Raw genomic sequence first — 27,500 nt, forward strand, 5'->3', positions numbered from 1 at the left:
CTACAGAACCGTAACGTGGATACGGTTCTCCTTTTTGATAACTCGCTACATCTTCAGTGATTCAGCTCACCTGGATGGTGTAGATCTGTAGCTGCTGCTGTAACCATAAACACTGTCCCGGGCTCATCCCAGGACTCCTTACACATCTGAATCCACATCTGGATTTCTGTCAAGCTGCTAAGTGTGTGTGGGTTTTTATTTTTTCAGTCTCTGGATGGACAGAACATCTATAACGCCTGCTGTACGCTGCGCATCAGCTTCTCCAAACTCACCAGCCTGAACGTCAAGTACAACAACGACAAGAGCAGAGACTACACCCGGCCCGATCTGCCCACGGGGGACGGCCCGGCCTCGCTCGAACCGCAGACCATCGCCACCACCGCCTTCAGTAAGAGCACCACAGCACTGCGGGGTCCTTTATTTATTTATTTATTTATTACTAGGAATGAAGGATTCATGTAAGAATGTACAGATGATTAATTAATTGATTAATTGTTTCTTAATCTTTTCTTTCTCAGCTCCTGGTTTAATCTCTGCAGCTCCTTTTGCGAGTGCTCACGGTTTCCCTCCGGCGTTCGCCCTCCAGCAGACTGCAGGTCAGATTACACCTGTACACACCGCGTTAGCGTTCAAAACTCTTCACTATTCCTATAAAATCCGTTTCGGTGTCGCACGCTAAGCTAATTTAGCTTATAACGTAACTAACGTTGGTGTTTTCTCATTTCTCACGTCTGGTTAAAACACTGAGTCATAGATCTGATCTTCAGTAAGAATCTGTATTTAATAAGGGTGTGACGATTCACTCCGGTCACGATTCAATATCCGAAAAAACTCTGCAAGTGCAAGACAATGTGCATTTTTGTCTGTTTAAAGTTAAATAAATTAAAAATCGCTACAAACAGAGGTTTAATATCGTAAAGAAATTGTAGTACGGGTTCACCATCTTATCTTAAAAATGCGTAAATATCTTTAGAAAAAATTTTAAAAAGTCTCTGACCCGGGGAAAATGATCGGTTGAAACACAATGAGCTCCACGACAGCATCCGAGGCGCCGTTTTAACCGGAAATAGAGCTCCAAAGTCGCTAAAATGCCCGTCTTCCGTGGCGAGTTCAAACAGTACAATTACGTAAGATGCGTAATTACTAGAACGCTGATATTGCACATTTGCACGACGCACATCGTCACATTTTTGCATCGCAGTGTGTTTACTTTAAAAACGAATATTGGGATTGTAGAATAAACCTGAGACCTGAGCGTAAACATAAGTTTTCAGGTTCTTCGTCACGTCCCGTCACACTTTAAAATGCATTAGTGTCGTATCGTCATGGCGACACCCGATGTATTTCCATCAGCCATTTCAAACCGTTGTGACCGCTGATGGCTCCGCCCCTTTACTAATCTCTTAATTGTGATGAAATGATTAATATTTTGTGTGTTCTTGGTTTTCCGTCCTCAGGTTTGTCTCTTCCCGGCATTCCCAGTGCGTTGGCGTCTCTCGGCGTTCCGGCGGCCGCCGCGGGTCGTCTCGGGCTGTCCGGACTCAACGCCGCGACACACGCCGTCCTGCTCGTCAGTAACCTCAACCCCGAGGTGTGTGTGTGTGTGTGTGTGTGTGTGATTTCGTTATTTAAATCATGTATAAATGATGTAACTGTTAGATAAATCACTCAGATTTATTCAGTATTTCACTGATTAGGGATTGAGCTCGTAATTTTCATAAATTCCAGTTTCTGCAGTATTTAATTTGTCGTGTTAGACTTTAAAGCAGGAGTTAAGTAAAGCTGACGAGTTGTGAGTTGAGGTTTTGACCATGAGCCGTGTTTCATTTGTATAATTTTGTCTCTTTGCCTTTTCCTGTGTTTCATTGTTAATCTGTTTCTCCTCTTTTTCTCTTAGTGAAGGCATTTAATTTTAGCGACTTCTGCAACACTGTGTGTACTCACCTGATCTTCTGTTTTTTTTCTTCCTTCTCTCTCTCTCTCTCTCTCTCTCTCTCTCTCTCTCTCTCTCTCTGTTGTTTTTTTTTTTTTATATCTCCATCTCGCTCATCCTGGCTTTTTTTTCTCCCCATTGACGACGAACGACAAACCCACATTTGTTCTCTCCTGGATTTTTTTCTCCTTCTTTTACGTTCTGTTGTTTGGATCTGCGGAAAATGTCGAACCTGCACTTCTCCGATCTTTCTCCCTTCCCTTCCTCCCTCGCTGCCTTCCTCTGCTGTCTCTAAAGAGCGTTACGCCCCAATGCCTCTTTATTCTTTTCGGTATGTTATCACTGCCATCTCCTCCTTTTTGTGTTTCATATTTATAACCGTTCTGTCTCAGTATCTCCACCAATCAGCTTCAGGCAGCTGCACACATCATACAGGATGGGTTTAAGTTAGCAGATTAGCAAATCGGCAACAAGATGCAGCGTTTCTGCTTTTATTTACATCATCAAAATCTTTAAACAAAAAAAATTAAACCTATTTCACCAACGTCTAATCGAGGATTTTAATCAGGAAACGACTTTTGTGAAATTCTCAGAAAAAGAAAAAAGTGATCTGCAGCATGAAACGTGAGCCACGTTCAAAGTCAAGGTCATCTGAAGGTCAAATGTTTTTAATTGTCCCAATCCTAAAACTTAAATTGGCAAAATTGGTGCAAAAGTTTACGCGCCCGCACCTAATCTCTCGTAACATAAACTAGACGAGAATAACAAGAGAAAGCGATTTTATTATTTCTGTTTCTTTAGCAGTCGTTTGGGACGAACCCAACCTCTAAACCCTTAGCCTAGCTAATAGGATGCGCCCTAGCTAGTGACACTACGTTGTTAGTGTGCACTTGTGCACATAGAGGGAAGGTTCAGATCCGTTTGGTTTCGGAGAAGGAAGTGCTGCATCTTGTTGCTCGTTAAGTCCTCTTTCAGCACACCATCCGATTTTAAACTCCATTTTAGCCGTTTGCATGTCTTATATATTTTTTTGCATGTTGTCATAAATCAGATCACATGATCACACAGCTGTAGCCTGTATAGCCATGACGTAGGTATAGTGTACATCAGGGTTGAGTTGCAGACAGGATGATTCGATCAAACCCAGAACTGTAGAATTATTCTAGAATTACAGATATCTCCTCAGTTAGAGTGATGAAGTGTGTGTTGTGTTTTAGTGCATGCCGTAACACCATCACTGAATTCCACTGATTTAATCATTTCTGTGTGTTAGGACTGAGTGAAGCTTAATGAGTGTGTGTGTGTGTGTGTGTGTGTGTGTGTGTGTGTGTGTGTGTGTGTGTGTGTGTGTGTGTGTGTTGAAGGTGTGTACGGCGACGTGATGAGGGTGAAGATCCTCTTCAATAAGAAGGAGAACGCTCTGGTGCAGATGGCAGACGCAACACAAGCGCAGCTCGGTAAACATCAGCTTTATTTTAATTTAAACTACGAGCTGAAAATAGAATTCACCGTTTACATCATGGGAGGGAGGGATGGAACGAGGGAGGGATGGACTGATGGAGGGTGGGTACAGATGAAGGGATGGAGCTGAAAAGAATATATGTATAGAGTGATGGAAAATGTGGAATATAAGGAGAAAGGGGGAAAGGAAAGAGGGACAGATGGAGAGAGAAAGAAGTATAGGTAAAGAGGGATGGTGAAAGAGGAGTATAGGGATAGAGAGATGGAGAAAGAGGGGTGGAGGGAAGCAAAGAGGTGTAGAGGGATGGAGGGATGCAAAGAGGTGTAGAGGGATGGAGAGGGGTGTAGGGATAGAAGGATGGAGAAAGAGGAGTAGAGGGATGGAGAGGGGTGTAGGGATAGAAGGATGGAGAAAGAGGAGTAGAGGGATGGTGAGAGGGAGAGGAGTATAGGGATAGATGGATAGAGAGAGGTATAGCGATTGAGGGATGGAGAGAGAGATGGGAATATGGGTAACAGGCAGTAGAGGGAGGAGGTGTGTGTAGGGAGAGAAGGGTGGGGATGGAGGGATGAAGATGAATGTGGGGATGGAGGGATGAAGATGAATGTGGGGCTGGAGGGATGAAGATGAATAGGGATGGAGGGATGAAGATGAATAGGGATGGAGGGATGAAGATGAATAGGGATGGAGGGATGAAGATGAATAGGGATGGAGGGATGAAGATGAATAGGGATGGAGGGATGAATAGGGATGGAGGGATGAAGATGAATAGGGATGGAGGGATGAATAGGGATGGAGGGATGAAGATGAATAGGGATGGAGGGATGAACAGATACTTTAGAGTTCAGTGACAGTGTGATGTGTTGCACATTAAGGCAGTACAGTGTGAATACACACGTTTAGGAGTGTGTGGCTTCAGACACTGCCCAAGCTAACAGGCTTTAACTGTCTGTGTCTGTGTGTGTGTGTCTGTGTGTGTGTGTGTCTGTGTGTGTGTGTGTCTGTGTGTGTGTGTGTCTGTGTGTGTGTGTGTCTGTGTGTGTGTCTGTGTGTGTGTCTGTGTGTGTGTCTGTGTGTGTGTGTGTCTGTGTGTGTGTCTGTGTGTGTGTCTGTGTGTGTGTCTGTGTGTGTGTCTGTGTGTGTGTCTGTCTGTGTGTCTGTGTGTGTGTGTGTGTGTCTGTGTCTGTGTGTGTGTGTGTCTGTGTGTGTGTCTGTGTGTGTGTGTGTCTGTGTGTGTGTCTGTGTGTGTGTCTGTGTGTGTGTCTGTGTGTGTGTCTGTGTGTGTGTCTGTCTGTGTGTGTGTGTGTCTGTGTGTGTCTGTGTGTGTGTGTGTGTGTGTGTGTGTGTGTGTGTGTGTCAGCGATGAGTTACCTGAATGGTCAGAAGCTGCATGGGAAGCCTCTGCGTGTGACTCTGTCCAAACACACCACAGTGCAGCTTCCCCGAGAGGGACACGAGGACCAGGGGCTCACTAAAGACTTCTCCACCTCTCCGCTACACCGCTTCAAGAAGCCCGGCTCCAAGAACTACTCCAACATCTTCCCTCCGTCCTCCACCCTCCACCTGTCCAACATCCCGTAAGTCTCCACCCTCCACCTGTCCGACATCCCGTAAGTCTCCACCCTCCACCTGTCCAACATCCCGTAAGTCTCCACCCTCCACCTGTCCGACATCCCGTAAGTCTCCGCCCTCCCCCTGTCCGACATCCCGTAAGTCTCCACCCTCCACCTGTCCAACATCCCGTAAGTCTTCGCCCTCCACCTGTCCAACATCCCGTAAGTCTCCGCCCTCCACCTGTCCAACATCCCGTAAGTCTCCACCCTCCACCTGTCCGACATCCCGTAAGTCTCCACCCTCCACCTGTCCAACATCTTCCCTCCGCCCTCCCCCTGTCCGACATCCCGTAAGTCTCCGTCCTCCCCCTGTCCGACATCCCGTAAGTCTCCACCCTCCACCTGTCCGACATCCCGTAAGTCTCCGCCCTCCCCCTGTCCGACATCCCGTAAGTCTCCGCCCTCCCCCTGTCCGACATCCCGTAAGTCTCCATCCTCCACCTGTCCGACATCCCGTAAGTCTCCGCCCTCCCCCTGTCCGACATCCCGTAAGTCTCCACCCTCCACCTGTCCGACATCCCGTAAGTCTCCACCCTCCACCTGTCCAACATCCCGTAAGTCTCCGCCCTCCCCCTGTCCAACATCCCGTAAGTCTCCACCCTCCACCTGTCCGACATCCCGTAAGTCTCCGCCCTCCCCCTGTCCGACATCCCGTAAGTCTCCGCCCTCCCCCTGTCCGACATCCCGTAAGTCTCCATCCTCCACCTGTCCGACATCCCGTAAGTCTCCACCCTCCACCTGTCCGACATCCCGTAAGTCTCCACCCTCCACCTGTCCAACATCCCGTAAGTCTCCGCCCTCCCCCTGTCCAACATCCCGTAAGTCTCCACCCTCCACCTGTCCAACATCCCGTAAGTCTCCACCCTCCACCTGTCCGACATCTTCCCTCCATCCTCCATCCTCCACCTGTCCGACATCCCGTAAGTCTCCGCCCTCCCCCTGTCCGACATCCCGTAAGTCTCCACCCTCCCCCTGTCCGACATCCCGTAAGTCTCCACCCTCCACCTGTCCAACATCCCGTAAGTCTCCACCCTCCACCTGTCCGACATCTTCCCTCCATCCTCCACCCTCCACCTGTCCAACATCCCGTAAGTCTCCACCCTCCACCTGTCCAACATCCCGTAAGTCTCCACCCTCCACCTGTCCGACATCTTCCCTCCATCCTCCACCCTCCACCTGTCCAACATCCCGTAAGTCTCCACCCTCCACCTGTCCAACATCCCGTAAGTCTCCGCCGTCCACCTGTCCGACATCCCGTAAGTCTCCGCCGTCCACCTGTCCGACATCCCGTAAGTCTCCGCCCTCCACCTGTCCGACATCCCGTAAGTCTCCGCCCTCCACCTGTCCGACATCCCGTAAGTCTCCGCCCTCCACCTGTCCAACACCCTGTATGTCTCCGCCCTCCACCTGTCCAACATCCCGTAAGTCTCCGCCCTCCACCTGTCCGACATCCCGTAAGTCTCCGCCCTCCACCTGTCCGACATCCCGTAAGTCTCCGCCCTCCCCCTGTCCGACACCCCGTAAGTCTCCGCCCTCCACCTGTCCGACATCCCGTAAGTCTCCACCCTCCACCTGTCCAACATCCCGTAAGTCTCCGCCCTCCCCCTGTCCTGTAAGTTCAGTTTCGTCCGAAGTGCAGGAGGCTGATATGTCAGTATGTAGTTAATGTAGTGTAGAGCTGAAGAACCTTACATTTTACTGCATGTAGCATTAACACTGTGTGCCTGTGTGTGTGTGCCTGTGTGTGTGCCTGTGTGTGTGCCTGTGTGTGTGCCTGTGTGTGTGCCTGTGTGTGTGCCTGTGTGTGTGCCTGTGTGTGCGCCTGTGTGTGCGCCTGTGTGTGCGCCTGTGTGTGCGCCTGTGTGTGTGCCTGTGTGTGCGCCTGTGTGTGTGTGTGCGCCTGTGTGTGTGTGTGTGTGTGTGCGCCTGTCTCTCTCTGCAGCCCCTCTGTTGGTGAAGATGATCTTAAAGGTCTGTTCAGAAGTTCAGGAGCCACGGTGAAAGCCTTCAAGTTTTTCCAGTATGTTCTCTCTCTCTCTCACTCACACACACACACACACACACACACACACACACACACACACACTCTCACACACATCCTGTTTATTTATTTCTTTATGAATAAACAGTTAGTAAAGTATATATTTGTTTTAATTTTTAGAAATAAATATTTGTGTGATTGAGTTTATTTCTATGTTCTGTAATTTTCTTTTTAATTATATATTTATTTTCTATATTTGTGTTTTTTTTTTAAATTATCTTTGTGGATTTTATTTATTTATAATTGTATTTTTATTTATTTATTTTTTTTGTAGTGTGGTTATTTTTTACAACTTTATTTATAAAGCACTGCATACACACCATTTTTCTTTTATTTTTCCTTCTTTTTTTGTCTTTTTTTATTATAATAATTAATATTTTATTTGATTCTATATTTGTGTTTATCTCCTAAGGTTAATTTCATTTATTTTTATAGTTTATATTCACTTCCTCTTCCATTTTTTTTGTCATCTTTTTTCTCTTTTATTACTTTTCTACCTTTTCTTTAAGTTTTTATTGCTTTCTTTTACTTTTTTTTTTTTTTTTTGTCCTTTACTACTTTTTCTTCTTTTACCTTTTTGTTGTTGTTTTTTTCTTTTTGGCTTGTATTACTACTTTTTTCTCCTTTTTTCATCTATTTTTTTTCTTAAAAGTAACTGATTTCTCTCCTGTTTGTTTTTTTCTGTCCTTCTCCCTCTGTTCTCTCAGGAAGGACCACAAGATGGCGCTGATTCAGCTGGGCTCAGTGGAGGAGGCCATCGAGTCTCTGATCGAGTTCCACAATCACGATCTGGGCGAGAACCATCACCTCCGCGTCTCCTTCTCCAAATCCACCATCTGAGACTCACACAGGGCCACACACACACACACACACACACACACACACACACACACACACACACACACACACACACACTCTTCATCATTCCTTTTCTTATGATCCACACACAGACCAGAAGAAACCCAATATTTTAATTTGGGTTTAATTTGTTATTTCCTCGCACAGTTTCTTAAACTTTTTGGTGCAAAAAATTATTTGTAGTGTAATCATCATTGTTTATCCGTATATCTCTCTCTCTATATATATATATCTATTATATCTATATCTACGCTGATTGTTTTTCTATGGGGATTCTGGGAAATGGTGTTTTTTTCCGCAATCATAGATGCTGCCTGGTTCACACTCAGTGCCTATAATCACACACACACACACACACACACACACACGGCCGCTGTAAGTTTTGAAAACGACCCGTTCTTCTCGTTTCTGCCATTCAAAAACAAACGCAGTGCCTTATATGGTCACTTCCTGTTCGACCGTAATTCTGTTTCTGATAAAGCACTCGAGGTTTTTATTTTCATTCCTGCTCAATTTGAGTATAGCCTTTTTTTTTTTCTTTTTTTTTGGTTTATAAAACAGCAGATTTGAATCTAAATGAGGTTTATTTGCATATCAGACACCCAGAGCAGTAATTTATTCCTCTTCTCATTTCCATATTTCTCAGATACTTTACTATAAAACACGTTCTTATATCTCGAAGTTGTGTAGAATGTAGCGGACGATGAATCATTCAGATCGTGGAGGATATGGAGATTTTCTATTTAGAGGTGTTTTTTTGTGTTTAGTTAAAAAAAAAAAAAAAAAAAGACATGTTTGGTTATAAAGCAGGTTCATTTGCATATTCATAACATTTATTCCTGTTTTATGGTATAAAGAATTTTATATTCCAAAAAACTACAAAGCTACAGATTCCTCTTCTGGGGAAAATCTGAGTAATGATTCATCACTTCAGGGCTTTTTGATAGTTTTGATAGTAAAATCTTTTTTCGTTGTATATTAATTATTCAGATTAGTCTATAGGACACGCCCCCTTGTTAGAATATATTTGCATATTAGAGCCATTTTAGGGCTTTTTGATGATTTCTTTTCTTCCTCAGATTATTTTTTTTTGTGGTAAAAGGATCTTTACGTGACAGATTTAGGGGTTGAGAGGAATTTGAATCCTCTTATGAATAAATTTGAATAAGATTTTTCTTCTGGAGCGATTTATGTGTATAAACGAAGAGATTTGTATCTTTAAAAAAAAAAAAAAAAATTCAGGTTAAAGTGCCTCAAAGTCAGCCAAGTGATTTATTATTAATTAATTAATTATCATATGATTTAATTATATATTAGAGCTTCAGACGGTTGTTCGCAGGATTTTCGTAAATGAAAGGACATTCAGCTTTAATCGCGGTTCATTTGCATATTAATCCCAGGCACGTTTTTTTTCTTCAGATTCTTTACAGATTATTGATTTATTTTGTAAAGAATTTTATCGTTGATTCGTCACTAAACAGCCGCTCAGTTTTCGCTGGGGTTTACACGATCAGTTTAAACTTTACTCCTTTTTTTATATTTTAATTTAAACAAGCTCATTTGCATATCACGCCTTGCCTTGTGATTTTCTTTTCGTCTTTTGGTCTTTATTTTGTAAATCCTCAGATAAATGTTGAGATCATATGAAATAATCTGAGATTTGTTTCTTACACTCTTCTTATCGAGCGTCGTTTGTTTTTTTTGTTTGTTTGTTTATCCCCCGTTAATTTGCATATTAATCCTGTGTTCTAGCGGATCAGGACGAATCACGATCGCTCGTATGATCAGTAGGAATTATTATTTTGGTTTATAAAAATGTCAGATTTTGGATATTAAGGTTAAATATTTGTGTTTCTAGTCTAATGATTGGGATTGTTATTGAATAATTATTTTTTTATTTGTATATTCTAGCTTTAGATGGCTGAGTTTAGCCCCGCCCCTTTTAGTTCATCTTGCTGTTGATCTGTATGTTGTTGCGATATCGTTACACTTTTCTTCACGATTCTTGTACACACACACACGTGCACGTGTTAACATGGATCACTGTGCCTTCACTCACTCAGTTTAGTGATTTATTTCAGCACTAAAAATTCATTTTAATTTGCGTAAACCGAATCCAAACATGGCGTCTCCGCTGCGTTTACACTTTACTCCCTCAGACACCGAATCTACTTCCTGTTCAAACCTCTCAATGTCTTAAAAAATTACAAAATTGGTTTCTGGGCACTTTATAATGTTTATAAATGTCAATTTTATAAAATTTTCTTTTGCGTTCCTGTATATAAATAAAACATTCACAGTTAGCTTCTTCAGGTTTTTGTGCCAGAGCGACACGGCTAACGTAGCTAATGAGTAACGGTAGATTATAGCCACCAGTTTAGCGTAAAAGGTTTCGTAAAATCCTAATTTACAACATTTATAAAATAAAATCATTTGTAAACGAAGAGGTTCCACCATCAAGCCTTAAGCCACGCCCCCTACCTGAGTCTGGTACAGGTGCTAAACTGGAGGCTGTGAGCGGCTCTTACTCGTTAGCATTAGCTTCCCGGCTGATAGAAAGCGTTCGGCGTAAAGACGGTGCTGCTGTGCACGTTTTATTTTCAGGTAAATCTCATGGTTTATTACTCTCACATTCCTTTTCCCCACATTTTGCTCGGATGCCTTTAATCGCTAAACACAAAGACCAAAACATTTGTAGTCTTAAGAGAGCGTGGAGTTTAAGACCTCGTCCCGAACGCTAGCGTTTGATAAAAGTGTTCTTACTGGAATTCGCGCTAACGGTTGTCACGGAAACTTAAATAACCTGATTTAAATTAACATTACATGTATTTCATTACACACCTCAACTCACCACTCGCAGTGCATTATGGGTAATGGCTGATGTTCCAGGAAGGACACGAATACAGTCATTAATTCTAGCGTTCGGAATATAAAAGGACTTTTTTCTTTTCTTTTCTCCCCAGTTCTTTGTTTTTCTTTTCCCCGTTCCTGAGTGATGATGGAAATGAAAATCACGTCTTTATGTATATTTTGATAAAGTCGACATTGTAGAGCATTTATGTTTTGTATTACACAGAATATTAAAGATGTTCCATCACAGCGTGTGTACGTTCATGGAAACACAGCCATGCTTTCCTTCTTTTTATTATTTCTTCATTCTTTCAATAAATCCTTCATTCCTTTGCCTCGTCTTCAGTTTCTCGCTTTTGTTAACGTCTTCGCTTTCTGCAGCTTTTTACTCACCAAATCATCTCATTTTATTCTCACCAACACTGTAGAAGCTTCTTTCTCTCCCTCTCTTTTTCTCTCTCTCTCTCTCACAGTCTGTCTCTTTCTCTCTCCCTCTCTCTTTCTCGCTTTCCCTCTCTCTCTCTTTCTCTCCCTCTCTCTCTCTCTGTCTCTGCCTTTCTTTTTCTCTCCCCCTCTCTTTCTCTCCCTCTCTCTCTTTCTCTCCCTCTCTCTCTCTCCCTGTCTCTGCCTTTCTCTTTCTTTCCCCCTCTCTCTCTCTTTCTCTCCCCCTCTCTTTCTCTCTCTCTCTCTCCCCCTCTCTGCCTTTCTCTCCCCCTCTCTTTCTCTCTCTCTCTCTCTCCCCCTCTCTTTCTCTCTCTCTCTCTCTCCCCCTCTCTGCCTTTCTCTCCCTCTCTCTTTTTCTCTCTCTCTCTCTCTCTCTCTCTCTCTCTCTCCCCCTCTCTTTCTCTCTCTCTCTCTCTCTCTCTCCCCCTCTCTTTCTCTCTCTCTCTCTCTCTCTCACCTGCTACACCTTTTAGCTGCTGTGACGTTAACTGTATCTGTATTACACTATTTGGGTGATCTGTCAATCATTATGAGGTGATTTTGGTGAAATTTAAGGCCTTGTCCATCAAAACAGGTGCTTTATTTGTTAAATGTGGTGGAAAAAGTGCACAGAAATCACAGGTTGTGAAAAATACTGTAAGCAGCAGGTCTGAATGTGACTTTATCTGTTTTAATGTTAAAGTTAAAGAGCTGCTAAGTGGCTGAATTCCTTCAGCTTCGAGAGTTTAAACTCTACAGCTGATCACTGATCTTATTCTCATCAGAGGTTTCAGTGACTGCAGGAATACATTAGGACTGAACATAAGGAAAAAAAAACAATGCATAAACTACAAGAAAACATTTTATTTGTAGTAACACACTGGGCTTTAACATGATCCCAAACCCTGATCACCTGATCACCTGAACGCTAGCGTGAGAGGCGGAGCTTTGAGCTGACAGGTGAGTCCTTCCCCGGATTGTTAGTGCTTTCTGTTTTTCTTTCTGTGTAAAAGTTTCAGGTTGTTAATGTTCGTGATTAATGAACGTAGAACAGAAAGATTTTGTGCAGAATTAGGAATTCAGTTCAGGTTCCTGGAGGAACTTTAATAAAGGAGTTCTTACAGCAGGGGGAGCAACAGGACTGCATCATGATCCTGTTTCAGTGGTAAAGCCACTCCTTTCATGTGTTTAGAGCCTACTTTTGATTTATTCTCCTTGATTTCTCCTTATACCTGAGAATCTCTCACCTGTTTCCTGTCCATCAGTTTCTCCACATTAATAATTCTGCACTAATGTTTTAAAAACAAGACTTCAGCTGATGGATCATCACGCTCTGTAATGGGTTTGTCCAGGGATCCTCTATAGTAGTAGTAATAATAATAATAATCATCTTGTATAAAGTTTTCTACAGTAGTATCGTTGCTCACTTTGTGTAATTTGTTTTGCAAAAATTCATTTTCCAATCAGAAAATAAACAAGGCTGTAGATTTTGCCTTTTTATAAGATGTTTAATAAATACAGATGGTAATAAACGCAGGTCTGAGATACTCTTTTTATCTGAAGGAAGAAAAAACACTAAAAATTGGTGTCTTGGTTGTAAATTCCTGATACTGTTCTGAAGATGGATGGATGGATGGATAGATAGATAAGCAACCTCCCCTCCATGTTCTGTTTGTAGAAATGACTTGATTTTAAATATCAATGCAATTATACTTTTTTTTTGTTTTTCAAAAAAAGCCCAAATTATTTTTTTTTATTTCGAACTTACATAAATCCCATTTACAACACCTCATTGTTTCAGAAACTAAATATTACTTTAAATAAACTTAAAGTGGTATTTAAGCCCTTTTGTTTCACCTTTTTTGTTTGTTTGTTTTTTTAACCACCGAACATCATCGACATGTTCGTTAGAGATGGTTTTCATGTTGAAAATAGAATTTTGTCGTGTAGTTTTACATTCAGTTTTGATTCAGTTGGAACATACAGGTAAATTTTTTTAAGTAACTAAAAATAGACATAAAAAAGAGGATGAAAAATTGAATTTAGCAAGAGGTTAGCTAGTACATTTACATATTTTTAAAAATTCCCATGATTTTTGCTAATTTGGGAGCCTGATTAAGCCCCGCCTCCTGACTATTTTCATTGGTCCTGCTCTGAGGACAGGTTTGAGGATCAGGTGAGTGTTAAGTTGCTAAAAATTGGACATATTTCCTCAAAAAAAAAAAAAAAAAAACACTAACATTAGACCAGATGGATGTAAACATATAGAGGATAAGCTAGCACTTAGCAATACTGTTTAACAACAGAAGCTAAATACAGTTTTTATTCAACGCCTTCCTGTCAATTTTCATTATCACAAGCCTGAATAAGCCCCGCCTCCTGTCCATTTCTGTGATCTGATTGGTCCTTTGCTCTGAAGAGGTTTGAGGAGATCATGTCTGCAGCTAATGCTGCTGTTTACTATTTACATGTTTTGAGAGAAATTGTAACCAGAAGGGTTAAATAAGAATAATAACCTGAAAAAAACATTAGTTCTCAGAATCTAAATAGTTTTATTTCACACGCAGAGCGATGAGAAAAAAAGCGCCTTTTTTGCTGATCGTGAGCGGCAGTAAAAAAAAAAAATTGCCCGCCTCCAGACGATTCTCTGCTTTTGATTTTGATTCTCGGCTCTTTCTGCTTTTTGCCATATTTATTTTTACTTTGTGAGAGAAAATGCGATCAGGCAAGTGGAAAGAAAAGCCTTTCTGCCATTTTACCTCTTCTGAGCCACAATAAGCCCCGCCTCTTGATGATTCTCATTGGTCCTTTCTTCCCTGAGGAGAGGTTTGAGCGAATCAGGATCAGGTGAGCCTTGTCGCTAACTGTGGTGGCAATTTTAACAAAATTATTTTTACTTTGTGAGAGAAAATTCGATCAAGAAAAGCCTTTCCGCCATTTTGCCTCTCCTAAGCCACAATAAGCCCCGCCCCTTGATGATTCTGATTGGTCCTTTCTGCTTTGAGGAAAAGTTGGATCAGGTGAGCGATGTTGCTAACTGGAATGTGGGTAAGAAACGTTAAAAAGATTAGTTCTCACTCAGAATCTAAATAAACCTTTCTACAATTTTAGCTTATCATTAGCTGGAATAAGCCCCGCCTCCTAATGATTCCTATTGGTAGTTTTTTTTTTTTTCCTGAGGATAAGTGGATCAGGTGAGTGTTGTTGCTAAGTGTGGTGCCAGTTTGCCTTTTTTAAATTTTTTTTACCATATTTATTTTTACTTTGTGAGAGAAAATGTGGAAAGAAAAGCCTTTCCGCCATTTTGCCTGTCATGAGTCGCAATAAGCCCCGCCCCTTGATGATTCTCATTGGTTCTTTCTTCCCTGAGGAGAGGTTTGAGCGAATCAGGATCAGGTGAGCGTTGTCGCTAACTGGTGTTGAATTTTACTCATTTATTTTTACTTTGTGAGAGAAAATTCGATCAATAAAAGCCTTTCTGATCTTTTGCCCCGCCTCCTGACGATTCTCATTGGTCCTTTACTGCTTTGAGGATTTGTCATGTTTAAACAAAATAAACAAAATAAACAGTTTAGTGTAAAACATAGATATAGTTTAGCTGTTAGAGTTAGCAACATTAGCACGCGCTAATTCTTCCTCACAGAGCGCCTGAAAACAAAGCAACGCCTTCCCGCCAATTTTGATCATCACGAGCTCTGAGTAAAGCCCCGCCTCCTGGTGGTTCTTATTGGTCGCTGTAAATAGCCAATCAGAGTCGCCCGTGGGCTGCGAGGAGGATTGAGGCGCTCAGGTCGGCAGTCAGCTGTAACACTGACTGCGGTGTGGATCTAATAAACACACACACACACACACACACACACACACACACACTCTGCGGGGAGATTTAAACACCGTCACAGCTTCTGGATCACTGCAGGAGTGTGTGAGAGCAGAACCGCGACCATGAGATGAAAGAAAGGGATTTGTTTCTGATCTCCAAGGCGACATGAGCTCGTGCATTTAAAGTTAAACCACACTGATGATGAAGATGATGATGATGATGATGATGATGCATGAGGACTTTGAATTTACTGTCCATGCAAATAATTTATCATGCACTGTAAGACATCTGGAGATCTTCCTCCACACGTGCTGAGCTTGGATTCACGTGGAGCGGATGGGATTGAGGAACTTCATGATCCACTTCATCATCATCCAGCATCATGGATGGACATGTGGGTCATTTATAAAATCTCCAAATAACCTCTGCGCTCTGTAAGACAAGAGAAGACATTTCTGGATCTATACAAGGTTCCTCCTGATGCTTGACATGATCTGATCATCGGTCGACTCCTCATGGATGAACACGCGCACTTCATTACAGGGTTCCTGTGACGTTCCTCTGTTACAAACACGATTTTTTAAATATATATCTATAAGCAGAAGATCAGTGGTGTGAGTTCCACCCAGATGGAGGTTCAGGTGTTGGTGTTGGTGTTTGCCATGCTGTGTTTGGTGTGTGTGTGGACGGAGGACAGGATTCCCCCCTCAGACAGACACGCCGTCTACTGGAACAGCTCCAATACCAGGTGAGATCCTCATCACTCTTTACACACACGATCACATAAAGTGCGAACAATGTGACAAGTGTACAAAAAGTGTGAAAAATGAAGATAAGGGCTGAACGATATGAAATGATACATCAGTATCGCGATATATTAATTACATCACGATATATTTTTTACCGTTATCGTTAGGTGTCAGTAGCTTTCTTTACTTAAATGCTTTCTTTAAAAAGAAATCAATGCATGGTGTGAAGTTCATGCGTCGTGAAAAAGTCGTTACGTGTTTTTTTTTTTTTTTTAGATTCTGTCACTAGTGTACACAAAAACGAAGCCCCACAGAACCACGTACACACACTGTAGGGCTGAACGATGGGATAAGAAATGATACGATATATCAGTATATATCAAGATGTCGAAGCTTTTCCGAGATTATCACGGCGATCGTCTGGTAACCGACAGGAGCAAGCAGCTGATTGGACGATGAAAATAAATTCTTTTGCAGGTTTCGTTTATTAACAAACATCAGAATTTACTTTTCAGAGGCTTTTTGAGTTGTTGGGTTTTTTTTTTTTTTGGCCAATTTGTTAAAACAGCCAACATATCATGATGCGTATCGCTAACTGTAAAAATGTCGTAAAGCAATGTGATTTTTTATTTATTTATTTATTGATTGCTGTATTACCAACACACACACACACACACACAGTATGAACATGGTGTACAGATACGACTGTGGTGAATAAACCTGAGAGCTTCACAAACAAGTTTTTTTTTTTCGTTTTTACGCAACGTCACGTCACATTACCGTTAATAGATGAAGTGTCGGTTAAAAAGGGAGTGGCTTGTGTAATTTGTAGATATAATTTTTTTAAGCACTGTGGTGTTTTGTTTGTTATAGCTGTAAGTGATGAAGATCTGGAGGTCTTTCCTCTCAGTGTGCTGTGCTTGAATTCACATGGAGCTCTGAGGAACTTTAGCGTCCATCATCATCATCATCATCTTCATCATACACCACTGACATTTAAACATTTATTAGATATTTCTCCGTAAGAGAAGACACTTCTAACAAATTCTATAGTGTCGATATAAACGTCTGGCGTTTTATTAAACTCGACGTGTGAAGGGCTTGTTGCTGATTCTCTGTGAGAAGAATCTTCAATTTTTTTGAAGAGAAGTTCATTGGTGTGGAGGTTCAGTTCCAGCAGCACCTTCAGACCTGCTAATAAATCTGAATAACTAGCCGCTATATTTAACGACACTGAGCAAAAACCAGCTGAAGGAAACCTGAATTACAAAGACCTCGATGGTTAAGCTATAAATTTCTCTGTTTAGCTTCAAGCTTGATCTTTAGATCAGGAGTGTCAAATATACGGACCGTGGGCCGGGACCGGTCCGATAGAGGTTCTGATCCGGCCCACCAAATAAATTTAGAATCTGTGTTCTAAATTAAAATCATCTTATGATGGTTTTGATTGAAAAATTAAAATTAGTAAAAAGAGCTAGTCTCTGTTATACCACTAGGGGGCAATAAACTCAGCTACTGACAAAATAAGCTGATGATGTGATGCTGCTATCGACTAAAACTCAGAAAAAAATGAAGAAAACACCATCCTGAGCTCAGAATTCCCGCTTGTGAACTCGGGACGGTCTCCTCAACCCCGAGTTCAGGGAGTGACATCAATTCAAAATGGCCGCTCACAGCATCATCAGTAAACACAGCAGCACTTCTTACATTTAAATGAGTTACCTTTCAATGCTTTGTAGCTCGAACGCACGAAGGCTGAAAATTTAACCATGTCTCTTTCCAAAGCAGCTAATTTAAGGGTTTGAGAGTAATGGGGTGAATGAATGAATGAATCACAACTTTTTTTTTTTTTTAATCTATAAATAATTTTAAGCGCCACTCTTCTGGGAAGCTTTCCACTAGATGTTGGAGCGTGGCTGTGGGGATTTGTGTTCATTCAGCTACAAGAGCATTAGTGAGGTCAGGCGCTGATGTTGGGATGTCGAGGAGGTCTGGGGTTCAGTCGGTGTTCCAGTTCATCCCAAAGGTGTTCAGTGGGGTTGAGGTCAGGGCTCTGTGCAGGACACTCGAGTTCTTCCACTCCAACCTTCACACACCATGTCTTCATGGAGCTGCTTTGTGCACAGGGGCATTGTCATGCTGGAGCAGGTTTGAGTCTCTTAGTTCCAGTGAAGGGAAACTGTAAAGCTACAGCACACAGAGACGTTCTATACAACTGTGAGCTTCAGACTTTGTGGGAACAGTTTGGAGAAGAACCACATATGAGTGTGATGGTCAGGGGTGCACATACTTTTGGCCTTATAGTGTATTGATTACTGATGTTTGACTGGGAGAGCACAGGTAGCTTTGAAGTATAACATAATATAATGTAGCTAGCTAGATAATTCATTGCAATTTAGCCATAACTATCAATATATTATCATCACATTATTATCAACAACATGGTTGGACATCGTGTCACGCCGTCTTCTGTTGACAGACGGCCCAGTTCTGTTACAGATTGCTCTGTTGTCGGGTATCTGAACGTTCTGAGGTGAGGTGAAGCTTCGACGGAATCCAGTGTGAACATCCTCAAATCGACGCTAGGCGACTCGCTGATCTACGCTTCCTTTATTTTACTGGGTTTCCACCTTTCTTCCACCTGTACTGGATTGATAGTAGTGATGGGAAGTTCGGATCATTTTACCGACTCGGACCTTTGAGTCTCGTTCAGCAAAAGAACAAATCTTTTTTCGAGTCATTTCGTTCATTTCGTTCATTTTAGCAAAATATAATTAAAATGTTACGTGTTACTTCCCTAACACATCTACTACTTACGCAAACATTGATCTCACTACAAACAAGACAAAACTATAATGCTGTAAGAAACAGAAAACATTAATTCATTGTTCACCTGGAGCTTTAGTCTATGATTAGCTCACCTCAGCTCTTACCTGACGAGTCTTCGGGTCTGAGTCGTTCGTTCATCACGTGACAGCGCCACGAGCTTAACCAGTGCAGCCTGAGGCGGAGAGAGAACCGATCAGTTCATCTCTCCAGTCTTTCGAGTCTTTCGTTCTTTTGTCACGTGACATGACAGCATTGGATAGAGAAATTAGTTAATTTACAACCTTCCTTACAAACGGGTGCATAGTAATTATTATTATTATTATTATTATTATTATTATTATTAAAACATAACACCACAGATCTTCAAGAAACAGTAACAAAAACAGAGTGACAGAAATGGACAGACCTTTTTTTATTTCTAGGAAAATGCTTATTACACATCTTTTGATAATTTTATGATAATTCCTAAATATGATCCAATATACAAAAGATACAGTTTTACGTGATAGTATTACTGACTGAGGTACTGATCCGGGACGTGGTCACGTGACAAAAGAACGAACGACTCGAAGCAGGTGAGCTAATTCCAGTACAGGACCTATAGGATGTTGCGCATGCGCGACTGAACGGATCACTCCCCGAGACGACTCGTTCTTCCCGAGTCACATTAAAGATTCGTTCAAAATGAATGAATCGTTCCAGAACGACCCATCACTAACAGAGAGATAGAAAGATAGATAAGCAGAGGGAAATTATGCAATGACACTGCAGGTATAACACTTTTTTTTTCCAGTTTATTTATTTATTTTTTTTCCTTTAATTAACAAATATCAGGAAGCATACCCATTCACACTTCATCACTCCCTCTCCAAGGGTTCAAACCGAATCTACGCCCATGTGTTCGAGCAAAACAAACGAATATAAGCTGAAGGTTCGAACTGACGGCAGTGTGCAGTGTGCTGATACACCTTTAAAAAAAAAAACGGTACTAAACAGTGCCTTGTGCTTGTAACTGATGTGGTACCACCTTGTGTACCTTTAGTGTCTCTTTTACCTGGAAGGTGTTTATAGTTTCCCTTTTAAAAACTTTCCTCTGAAAACTAATTACAGTCCGTTTCTGTACCTTAAATCATTTTAAAGGTAAACTGTAAATACTCATTAAAGGTACAGTGGAGGTTCCCTTCAGTGCAGCACCTCAGTGACAGTTCAGTACCTTTATTCCGAGTCTGTGTAATAATTTAAACGTGTGATTATTTATATAGGTGTAACAATAATCTCTGTTTAATAGCGTAGAGTAATATAACCCTTTTGGAAGCTTAAATAGCAAAAGAACAGTTTGAAGCATGTGTTGCAGTAACTGGATAAATGTGCAGCTCAAACTGCAAATTATTGCTCATTATTTTCTAATTAACACCGTGAACCTGCCAGGAGTTTAACATTTAGATAAACTGGACAGATACTTTCTTCACTCCGGTGCTGATCCGTGTCTTCAGTTTTTAGGAATAATTTATTTTTCGTTGTTTCAGAATAACTTTTGATGCTTCTCTAAATATTGTGATTTTTTTTTTTTTTTTGGTGCCGTTTTTAATCTAGCGTTAGTGTATCGGGGAGAGGGTTAGTTTATCGGGGAGAGGGTTAGTTTATCGGGGAGAGGGTTAGTTTATCGGGGAGAGGGTTAGTGTATCGGGGAGAGGGTTAGTTTATCGGGGAGAGGGTTAGTTTATCGGGGAGTGGGTTAGTTTATCGGGGAGTGGGTTAGTTTATCGGGGAGAGGGTTAGTTTATCGGGGAGTGGGTTGGTTTATGGGGGAGAGGGTTAGTGTAATGGGGAGAGGGTTAGTTTGTCGGGGAGAGGGTTAGTTTGTCGGGGAGTGGGTTAGTTTATCGGGGAGTGGGTTGGTTTATCGGGGAGAGGGTTAGTGTATCGGGGAGAGGGTTAGTGTAATGGGGAGAGGGTTAGTTTATCGGGGAGAGGTTTGGTTTATCGGGGAGAGGGTTAGTTTATCGGGGAGAGGGTTGGTTTATTGGGGAGTGGGTTGGTTTATGGGGGAGAGGGTTAGTGTAATGGGGAGAGGGTTAGTTTGTCGGGGAGAGGGTTAGTTTGTCGGGGAGAGGGTTAGTGTATCGGGGAGAGGGTTGGTTTATCGGGGAGAGGGTTAGTTTATGGGGGAGAGGGTTAGTGTAATGGGGAGAGGGTTAGTTTATCGGGGAGAGGGTTTGTTTGTCGGGGAGAGGGTTGGTTTATCGGGGAGTGGGTTGGTTTATGGGGGAGAGGGTTAGTTTGTCGGGGAGAGGGTTAGTTTGTCGGGGAGAGGGTTGGTTTATCGGGGAGTGGGTTGGTTTATGGGGGAGAGGGTTAGTTTGTCGGGGAGAGGGTTAGTTTGTCGGGGAGAGGGTTAGTGTAATGGGGAGAGGGTTAGTTTGTCGGGGAGAGGGTTAGTTTGTCGGGGAGAGGGTTAGTGTATCGGGGAGAGGGTTAGTTTATCGGGGAGAGGGTTGGTTTATCGGGGAGAGGGTTGGTTTATCGGGGAGAGGGTTGGTTTATCGGGGAGAGGGTTGGTTTATCGGGGAGAGGGTTAGTGTAATGGGGAGAAGGTTAGTTTATCGGGGAGAGGGTTAGTTTATGGGGGAGAGGGTTAGTTTGTCGGGGAGAGGGTTAGTTTGTCGGGGAGAGGGTTGGTTTGTCGGGGAGTGGGTTGGTTTATCGGGGAGTGGGTTGGTTTATGGGGGAGAGGGTTAGTTTATCGGGGAGAGGGTTAGTTTGTCGGGGAGAGGGTTAGTTTGTCGGGGAGAGGGTTAGTTTGTCGGGGAGTGGGTTGGTTTATCGGGGAGTGGGTTGGTTTATCGGGGAGAGGGTTGGTTTATCGGGGAGAGGGTTAGTTTATCGGGGAGTGGGTTGGTTTATCGGGGAGAGGGTTGGTTTATCGGGGAGAGGGTTAGTTTGTCGGGGAGAGGGTTAGTTTGTCGGGGAGAGGGTTAGTTTATCGGGGAGTGGGTTGGTTTATCGGGGAGTGGGTTGGTTTATCGGGGAGAGGGTTGGTTTATCGGGGAGAGGGTTAGTGTAATGGGGAGAGGGTTAGTTTAATGGGGAAAGGGTTAGTGTATCGGGGAGAGGTTTGGTTTATCGGGGAGAGGGTTAGTTTATCGGGGAGTGGGTTGGTTTATCGGGGAGAGGGTTGGTTTATCGGGGAGTGGGTTGGTTTATCGGGGAGAGGGTTGGTTTATCGGGGAGAGGGTTGGTTTATCGGGGAGAGGGTTAGTGTATCGGGGAGAGGTTTGGTTTATCGGGGAGAGGGTTAGTTTATCGGGGAGAGGGTTAGTGTATCGGGGAGAGGTTTGGTTTATCGGGGAGAGGGTTAGTGTAATGGGGAGAGGGTTAGTTTATCGGGGAGTGGGTTGGTTTATCGGGGAGAGGGTTGGTTTATCGGGGAGAGGGTTAGTGTATCGGGGAGAGGTTTGGTTTATCGGGGAGTGGGTTGGTTTATCGGGGAGTGGGTTGGTTTATCGGGGAGAGGGTTAGTGTATCGGGGAGAGGTTTGGTTTATCGGGGAGAGGGTTAGTGTAATGGGGAGAGGGTTAGTGTATCGGGGAGAGGGTTAGTTTATCGGGGAGAGGGTTGGTTTATTGGGGAGAGGGTTAGTGTATCGGGGAGAGGTTTGGTTTATCGGGGAGTGGGTTGGTTTATCGGGGAGTGGGTTGGTTTATGGGGGAGAGGGTTAGTTTATCGGGGAGAGGGTTAGTGTAATGGGGAGAGGGTTAGTTTAATGGGGAGAGGGTTAGTGTATCGGGGAGAGGGTTAGTTTATCGGGGAGAGGGTTAGTTTATCGGGGAGTGGGTTGGTTTATCGGGGAGAGGGTTGGTTTATCGGGGAGAGGGTTGGTTTATCGGGGAGAGGGTTGGTTTATCGGGGAGAGGGTTAGTTTAATGGGGAGAGGGTTAGTGTATCAGGGAGAGGTTTGGTTTATCGGGGAGAGGTTTGGTTTATCGGGGAGAGGGTTAGTTTATCGGGGAGAGGGTTAGTTTATCGGTACAGATGTGTTTATATTTATATAAAACGAGGCTAAAATGCATCTCAGACCAGAAGAAATGGTTTACACATGAAGCATTTACACTTTATGTGGATCTCCATCTGGATGTAATGCTGATATGAACGGGTGTAAACAAAGTCCTTTGTTCCTCCAGCACGTGCTTTCTCATGACCGTTCTCTTACTCTGTGATGATTGGAGATGAATCAGATTGTTAGACCCTCTAACACTCTTACTGAAAGTTCATTAGCATTGTGCAGGTCTACTGTCCTTGAACACGCAGTGCAGTTTAATCAGAGTGCATCCAAGGAGTGAGTGAGGTGTAAAGATTTTAGTTAGCATGAACGGCAAGACGGTACACGCCCCACGTGCAAATGTCGCCGCACCGACTTTCTTATTGTCATTTAAAATGACGTTCATATGGATTTGTTTGTGGCAAATGAAACGCCGTCTTCGTTTGTGACAAACCTCGCTCTGTCCTCGTCTGATTGGATAAACACAACGCAGCACGCGCATCGCTTTACATAAAGATGAGCTTCGCTGAATCTTTATCGCCGTGAGGTGAGCCAGGTTTCGTCACTCCTTCCGGAAAAACTCCACTGCAACGTCTCCATCCAAATCACACCTGCCTCGTGGCGGTTCTTCTCCCCCTGATGGACAGGGTGGGGTGCCAATACTTTCTGCACAGCAACAGGTGAACTACAGTCAGTAACTGTACACCTACAACATGACCTGTACGGCAGGTGAAGCTGATAAACAGGTAGTTACATTTACTACATTACCCGCCCCCCCCCCCCCCCCCCCCAATACGTTTTCAGTGAAAACTGTAAACAAATAAAATTCCAAGATGTTAGAAAGGAAAAGTGGGAACAACATGGAATTAGACAACAATCCAAAACATGAAAAGATGGAAAAACAAAATTATTAGCCAATAATCATATCACACTCAGAAAGGGGGTGGGGCAACAACAACAACAACAAAAATAATAATAATAATAATAATTATTATTATTATTAATAACAATATTAATAAAAAATACATAAATGAATATAATAATAATAATAATAATAATAATAATGATAAATTTACAATTACAATTTAAATAGAAAAATATAAACAATCAGTTAATAATAAATAAATAAATAAATATTTATAAATTTATATTTGTAATAATATAAATATAAATACATTTGTTTATAATAATAAATAACAATAATAAATAAATAAATGATAAAATTATTAATAATAATATAAATAAATAAACAACAGCAACAATAATAAATATAATAATATTATATGTAAATATTTATAATATTATATTTTATAATAATATAAATATAAATAAGTTTGAGACGAAAGGGAAGTAACAATGAAGATAAGAATAGAAAAGTTAATAATAAAAAAATAAATAAACAGCAACAATAACAACAACAATAATAATAATAATAAATGAATATAATAATATTATACGTAAATATTTATAATATATAATAATATAAATATAAATAAGTTTGAGAATAGAAAATAAACAATCAGTTAATAATAAATAAATAAATAAATGATAAAATTATTAATAATAATATAAATAAATAAATAAACAACAACAATAATAATAATAATAATAATAATAATAATTGGTGGGGGTGTACAAACTTTAGAACTGACTATACACTATATATATTATATATTAGCATACACTTTTTAAAACATTTTTTATGTAATAATGCAGGAAGAGCGTCGAAACCCAGCGCACTACTGCGTTCCTATAGGTGACTTGGACAGGGGTGTACAAACTTTTGCACGCGAGCGTAAATCGAAGTGTTTTTAAAGTGTTTATGTTCGTATCTGATTTCTCGGTTAAAGTCTTTGATGTGTTAATATCGTGAGCACTGCAGGCTTTTTCCGCCGCTCAGGTTCCTTCCTAACGCGTTCTGACAGTCAGGTTCTCGGACGTGGAGGAGGTTAAATAAACCGTAACGCGTCTCACAGCGAGATCAAATATTAAACACCATCTCCAGCTGGACGGAACCGGCTTCGAGCTGCTGCTGCTGCTGCTGCTGCTGCTGCTGCTGCTGCTGCTGAAGAGCTCCGAGAGTCTGGACCAGCGAGATTCCTGCGGGGTTTATTCGGAGATGCTGACGGGTCTTTCTCAAAAAAATAAATTAATAAATAAAATAATATAAACACACACACACACACACACACACGTATATATATCTCTTTGGAGACTTTCCGACTAGCAGAGTGGTTTGTTTTTTTGAATTACGTTTTCATATTCTAAATAATAAATAACCGTATATATATATATATATATATATAAATATAAATAATAATATAAATATTAAAAACATTATTTATAATAATAATAAACACTAAAGAAATAATAAATTATTTAAGAATAATAATGATAATAATAATAATAATAAATAAAAATTATTATTTATTATTATTATATTATTATTAAATATCTATATTATATTTGTAATAATATAAATATAAATACATTTATTCAGAATAATAAACAACAATAAATGAATAATAAATTAATTAAAAATAATAATGATGATAATAATAATTTTAAAAAATATTATTATTAAATAAATAAATATTTACATTATTTTGTAATAATATAAATATAAATAAAAATAAATGTATCTATAATAATAAATAACAATGCTAAATAAATAAAATTAATTAATTTATAATAGTATAAATAAATAAACGACAGCAACAACAATAATAATAATTATTAATAATAATAATAATATTAATAAAAAATAAATAAATGACTATAATAACAATAAGAATAATAATGATAATAATAAATATTTATAATATTATATTTTATAATAATATAAATATAAATAAGTTTGAGACAAAAGGGAAGTAACAATGAAGATAAGAATAGAAAATATAAACAATCAGTTAATAATAAATAAATAAATAAATAAATATTTATAAATTTCTATTTGTAATAATATAAATATAAATACATTTATTTATAATAATAAATAATAATATAAATAAATAAACAGCAGCAATAACAACAACAATAATAATAATAAATATATAATAATATATGTAAATATTTATAATATATTTTATAATAATATAAATATAAATAAGTTTGAGACAAAAGGGAAGTAACAGTGCAGATAAGAATAGAAAATATAAACAATCAGTTAATACATGAAAATAAAGCGCTAAAATGTACTAAATACTAAACTAAATTCTACACGACGTATAATCCTGATGGTGAAGTAGAAGTAAAAATTATTCTGTGCCTGGGATGGAAAGGGTTAATCAGACAGATTTTAGAGAACGGCGTATTGGGTCTAATTTTATATCTAATTTTCTCGAGTGTGATGAAACACAAGTCGTCCTTTATCCAGCGTGAATGTGATAGTGAGTGAGATGAGCAATATTTTTAATCTTTAATATGGTGCCATTACTTTCAGTCACTGGAGTGACAAATTTCATTAAAGATGCATTTTTTTCCCAAGATGGCGTCCACAGCATCATAAATCACACCAGCAGCAATAAATTATTCTATTAAATGCTTCTTTTTTATGATAAAAATTATTCCACAGGAAGATTAAAAGGTGAAAATCTAAACGATTCACAAAAAAAAAAAAAAAAAAAAAAAAAAAAAAGAGAGAATTTATGAGTAAATTAATAAAGTGTGTGTTTGGAGGGAAACTCGTATGGCGCTGGTTAAAATGGCCGCTCATTTCCTCTGACCTTTGACCCTGGAAGCACTTTTATTTCAAAATACAAGGTTTTAAAATATTATTAATATTATTAAAAACTGATTTTATTCTGCTAATTTACATATTCGATAAGCCTCATACTTGTGGCGTTAATATGAATAAGGAATATTTTTGAAATGAAATTAAAGCTTTCTTAAATGGTTCTAGTTTGGAACCTATTTTCATAAACGTTAAAAAGTGTGAAATGTTCTTCGGTTGTGTCCGTGTCGTCGCTCGAACTTCCTCAGCAAGAAATAAACGCTCCCGGAACTTGGTGCACTCTTAGAAAAGAAGGTTCTTTAAGGGTTCCTTAAAGGTTCTTTGGATAATTAGCTTCCTAAAAGACTATTTGGATCCTTTTCTGATAGGGATACACTCAGTTGGAAGGTTCTACATAGAACTTATAAAGGTTCCTTTATAGGACAACCAAAGAACTTTCTAAAACTTCTAAGATTGTTTTCTATCTGAAAGGCTTCCAAGTAGAACCCATTTTGGTCTTAAGACCTTAAGACCTGTTAGGGTTCTTTTAAGGGTTAATTCCATAATTTAGGTTTCTTAACTTCTAAAGGGTTCTCCTTGGATCCTTTTCTGATCCCATTAAGGGCTTCAACCTGAGGGACAAACATCCATCCCTTAAGAGTGAATGTTTTTCTGTCAGAAAGTTTCCCAAGTAGAACCATTTTGGTCGATATTTTCTTCTTAAAACCTCATTCACCCTCACTGGATAATTAAGGGTTCTCTGTTGTAAGGTTCTACATATTACCTTTAAGGGTTCCTCCAGAAGGGCAACTGAAGAACCCTATATTTGACCTTGTACAATCTGTATCCATTCTTCTTTATCACATCTCTTTATCCACACACACAGACGTGGGTTCTTCAAGGGTTCTTTAAGGCTTTATTGGATAATTAGGGGTTCTTCTACTGCTCCAGTGGTTCCAGAGTCGGCTTCAGAGAACCTTTAAGGGCTCCTCAAGAGGGACAGTTTGACCTTCATCTAATCTATTCCTCTTTATCACATCTCTTTATCCTAAAGAACGTCCTAAAAAGGTTCTCTTAAGGGTTTACTGGATGATTAAGGGTTCTTTAGCTCCATAAAAAGGTTCTACTTGGAAGCGGTGGTGGAAGTGAAGCCCTCTGTACAGAGTTT

The 27,500-nt window shown here is 40.5% G+C and overlaps 2 protein-coding genes across 2 annotated transcripts in view; both read left to right on the top strand.

The window, feature by feature from the left end:
• ptbp1a (polypyrimidine tract binding protein 1a) overlaps positions 1-11,091 on the top strand; it is a 23,806-nt gene extending 12,715 nt beyond the window's left edge. Inside the window, exons 9-16 of the mRNA XM_034310642.2 lie at positions 208-388; positions 519-596; positions 1,458-1,591; positions 2,231-2,264; positions 3,298-3,390; positions 4,756-4,972; positions 6,951-7,028; positions 7,757-11,091. Coding sequence (XP_034166533.1) covers positions 208-388; positions 519-596; positions 1,458-1,591; positions 2,231-2,264; positions 3,298-3,390; positions 4,756-4,972; positions 6,951-7,028; positions 7,757-7,889 — 948 coding nt within the window. The 3' untranslated portion in view covers positions 7,890-11,091. The remainder of the gene's footprint in view (positions 1-207; positions 389-518; positions 597-1,457; positions 1,592-2,230; positions 2,265-3,297; positions 3,391-4,755; positions 4,973-6,950; positions 7,029-7,756) is intronic.
• A 3,866-nt stretch (positions 11,092-14,957) lies between these two features.
• Positions 14,958-27,500, top strand: part of efna2a (ephrin-A2a) — an 84,188-nt gene continuing 71,645 nt past the window's right edge. Inside the window, exon 1 of the mRNA XM_026910649.3 lies at positions 14,958-15,748. Within this exon, the coding sequence (XP_026766450.3) occupies positions 15,630-15,748 (119 nt within the window). The 5' untranslated portion in view covers positions 14,958-15,629. The remainder of the gene's footprint in view (positions 15,749-27,500) is intronic.

Source organism: Pangasianodon hypophthalmus, chromosome 14, assembly GCF_027358585.1.
Source record: "Pangasianodon hypophthalmus isolate fPanHyp1 chromosome 14, fPanHyp1.pri, whole genome shotgun sequence".
Lineage (NCBI taxonomy): Eukaryota > Metazoa > Chordata > Actinopteri > Siluriformes > Pangasiidae > Pangasianodon > Pangasianodon hypophthalmus.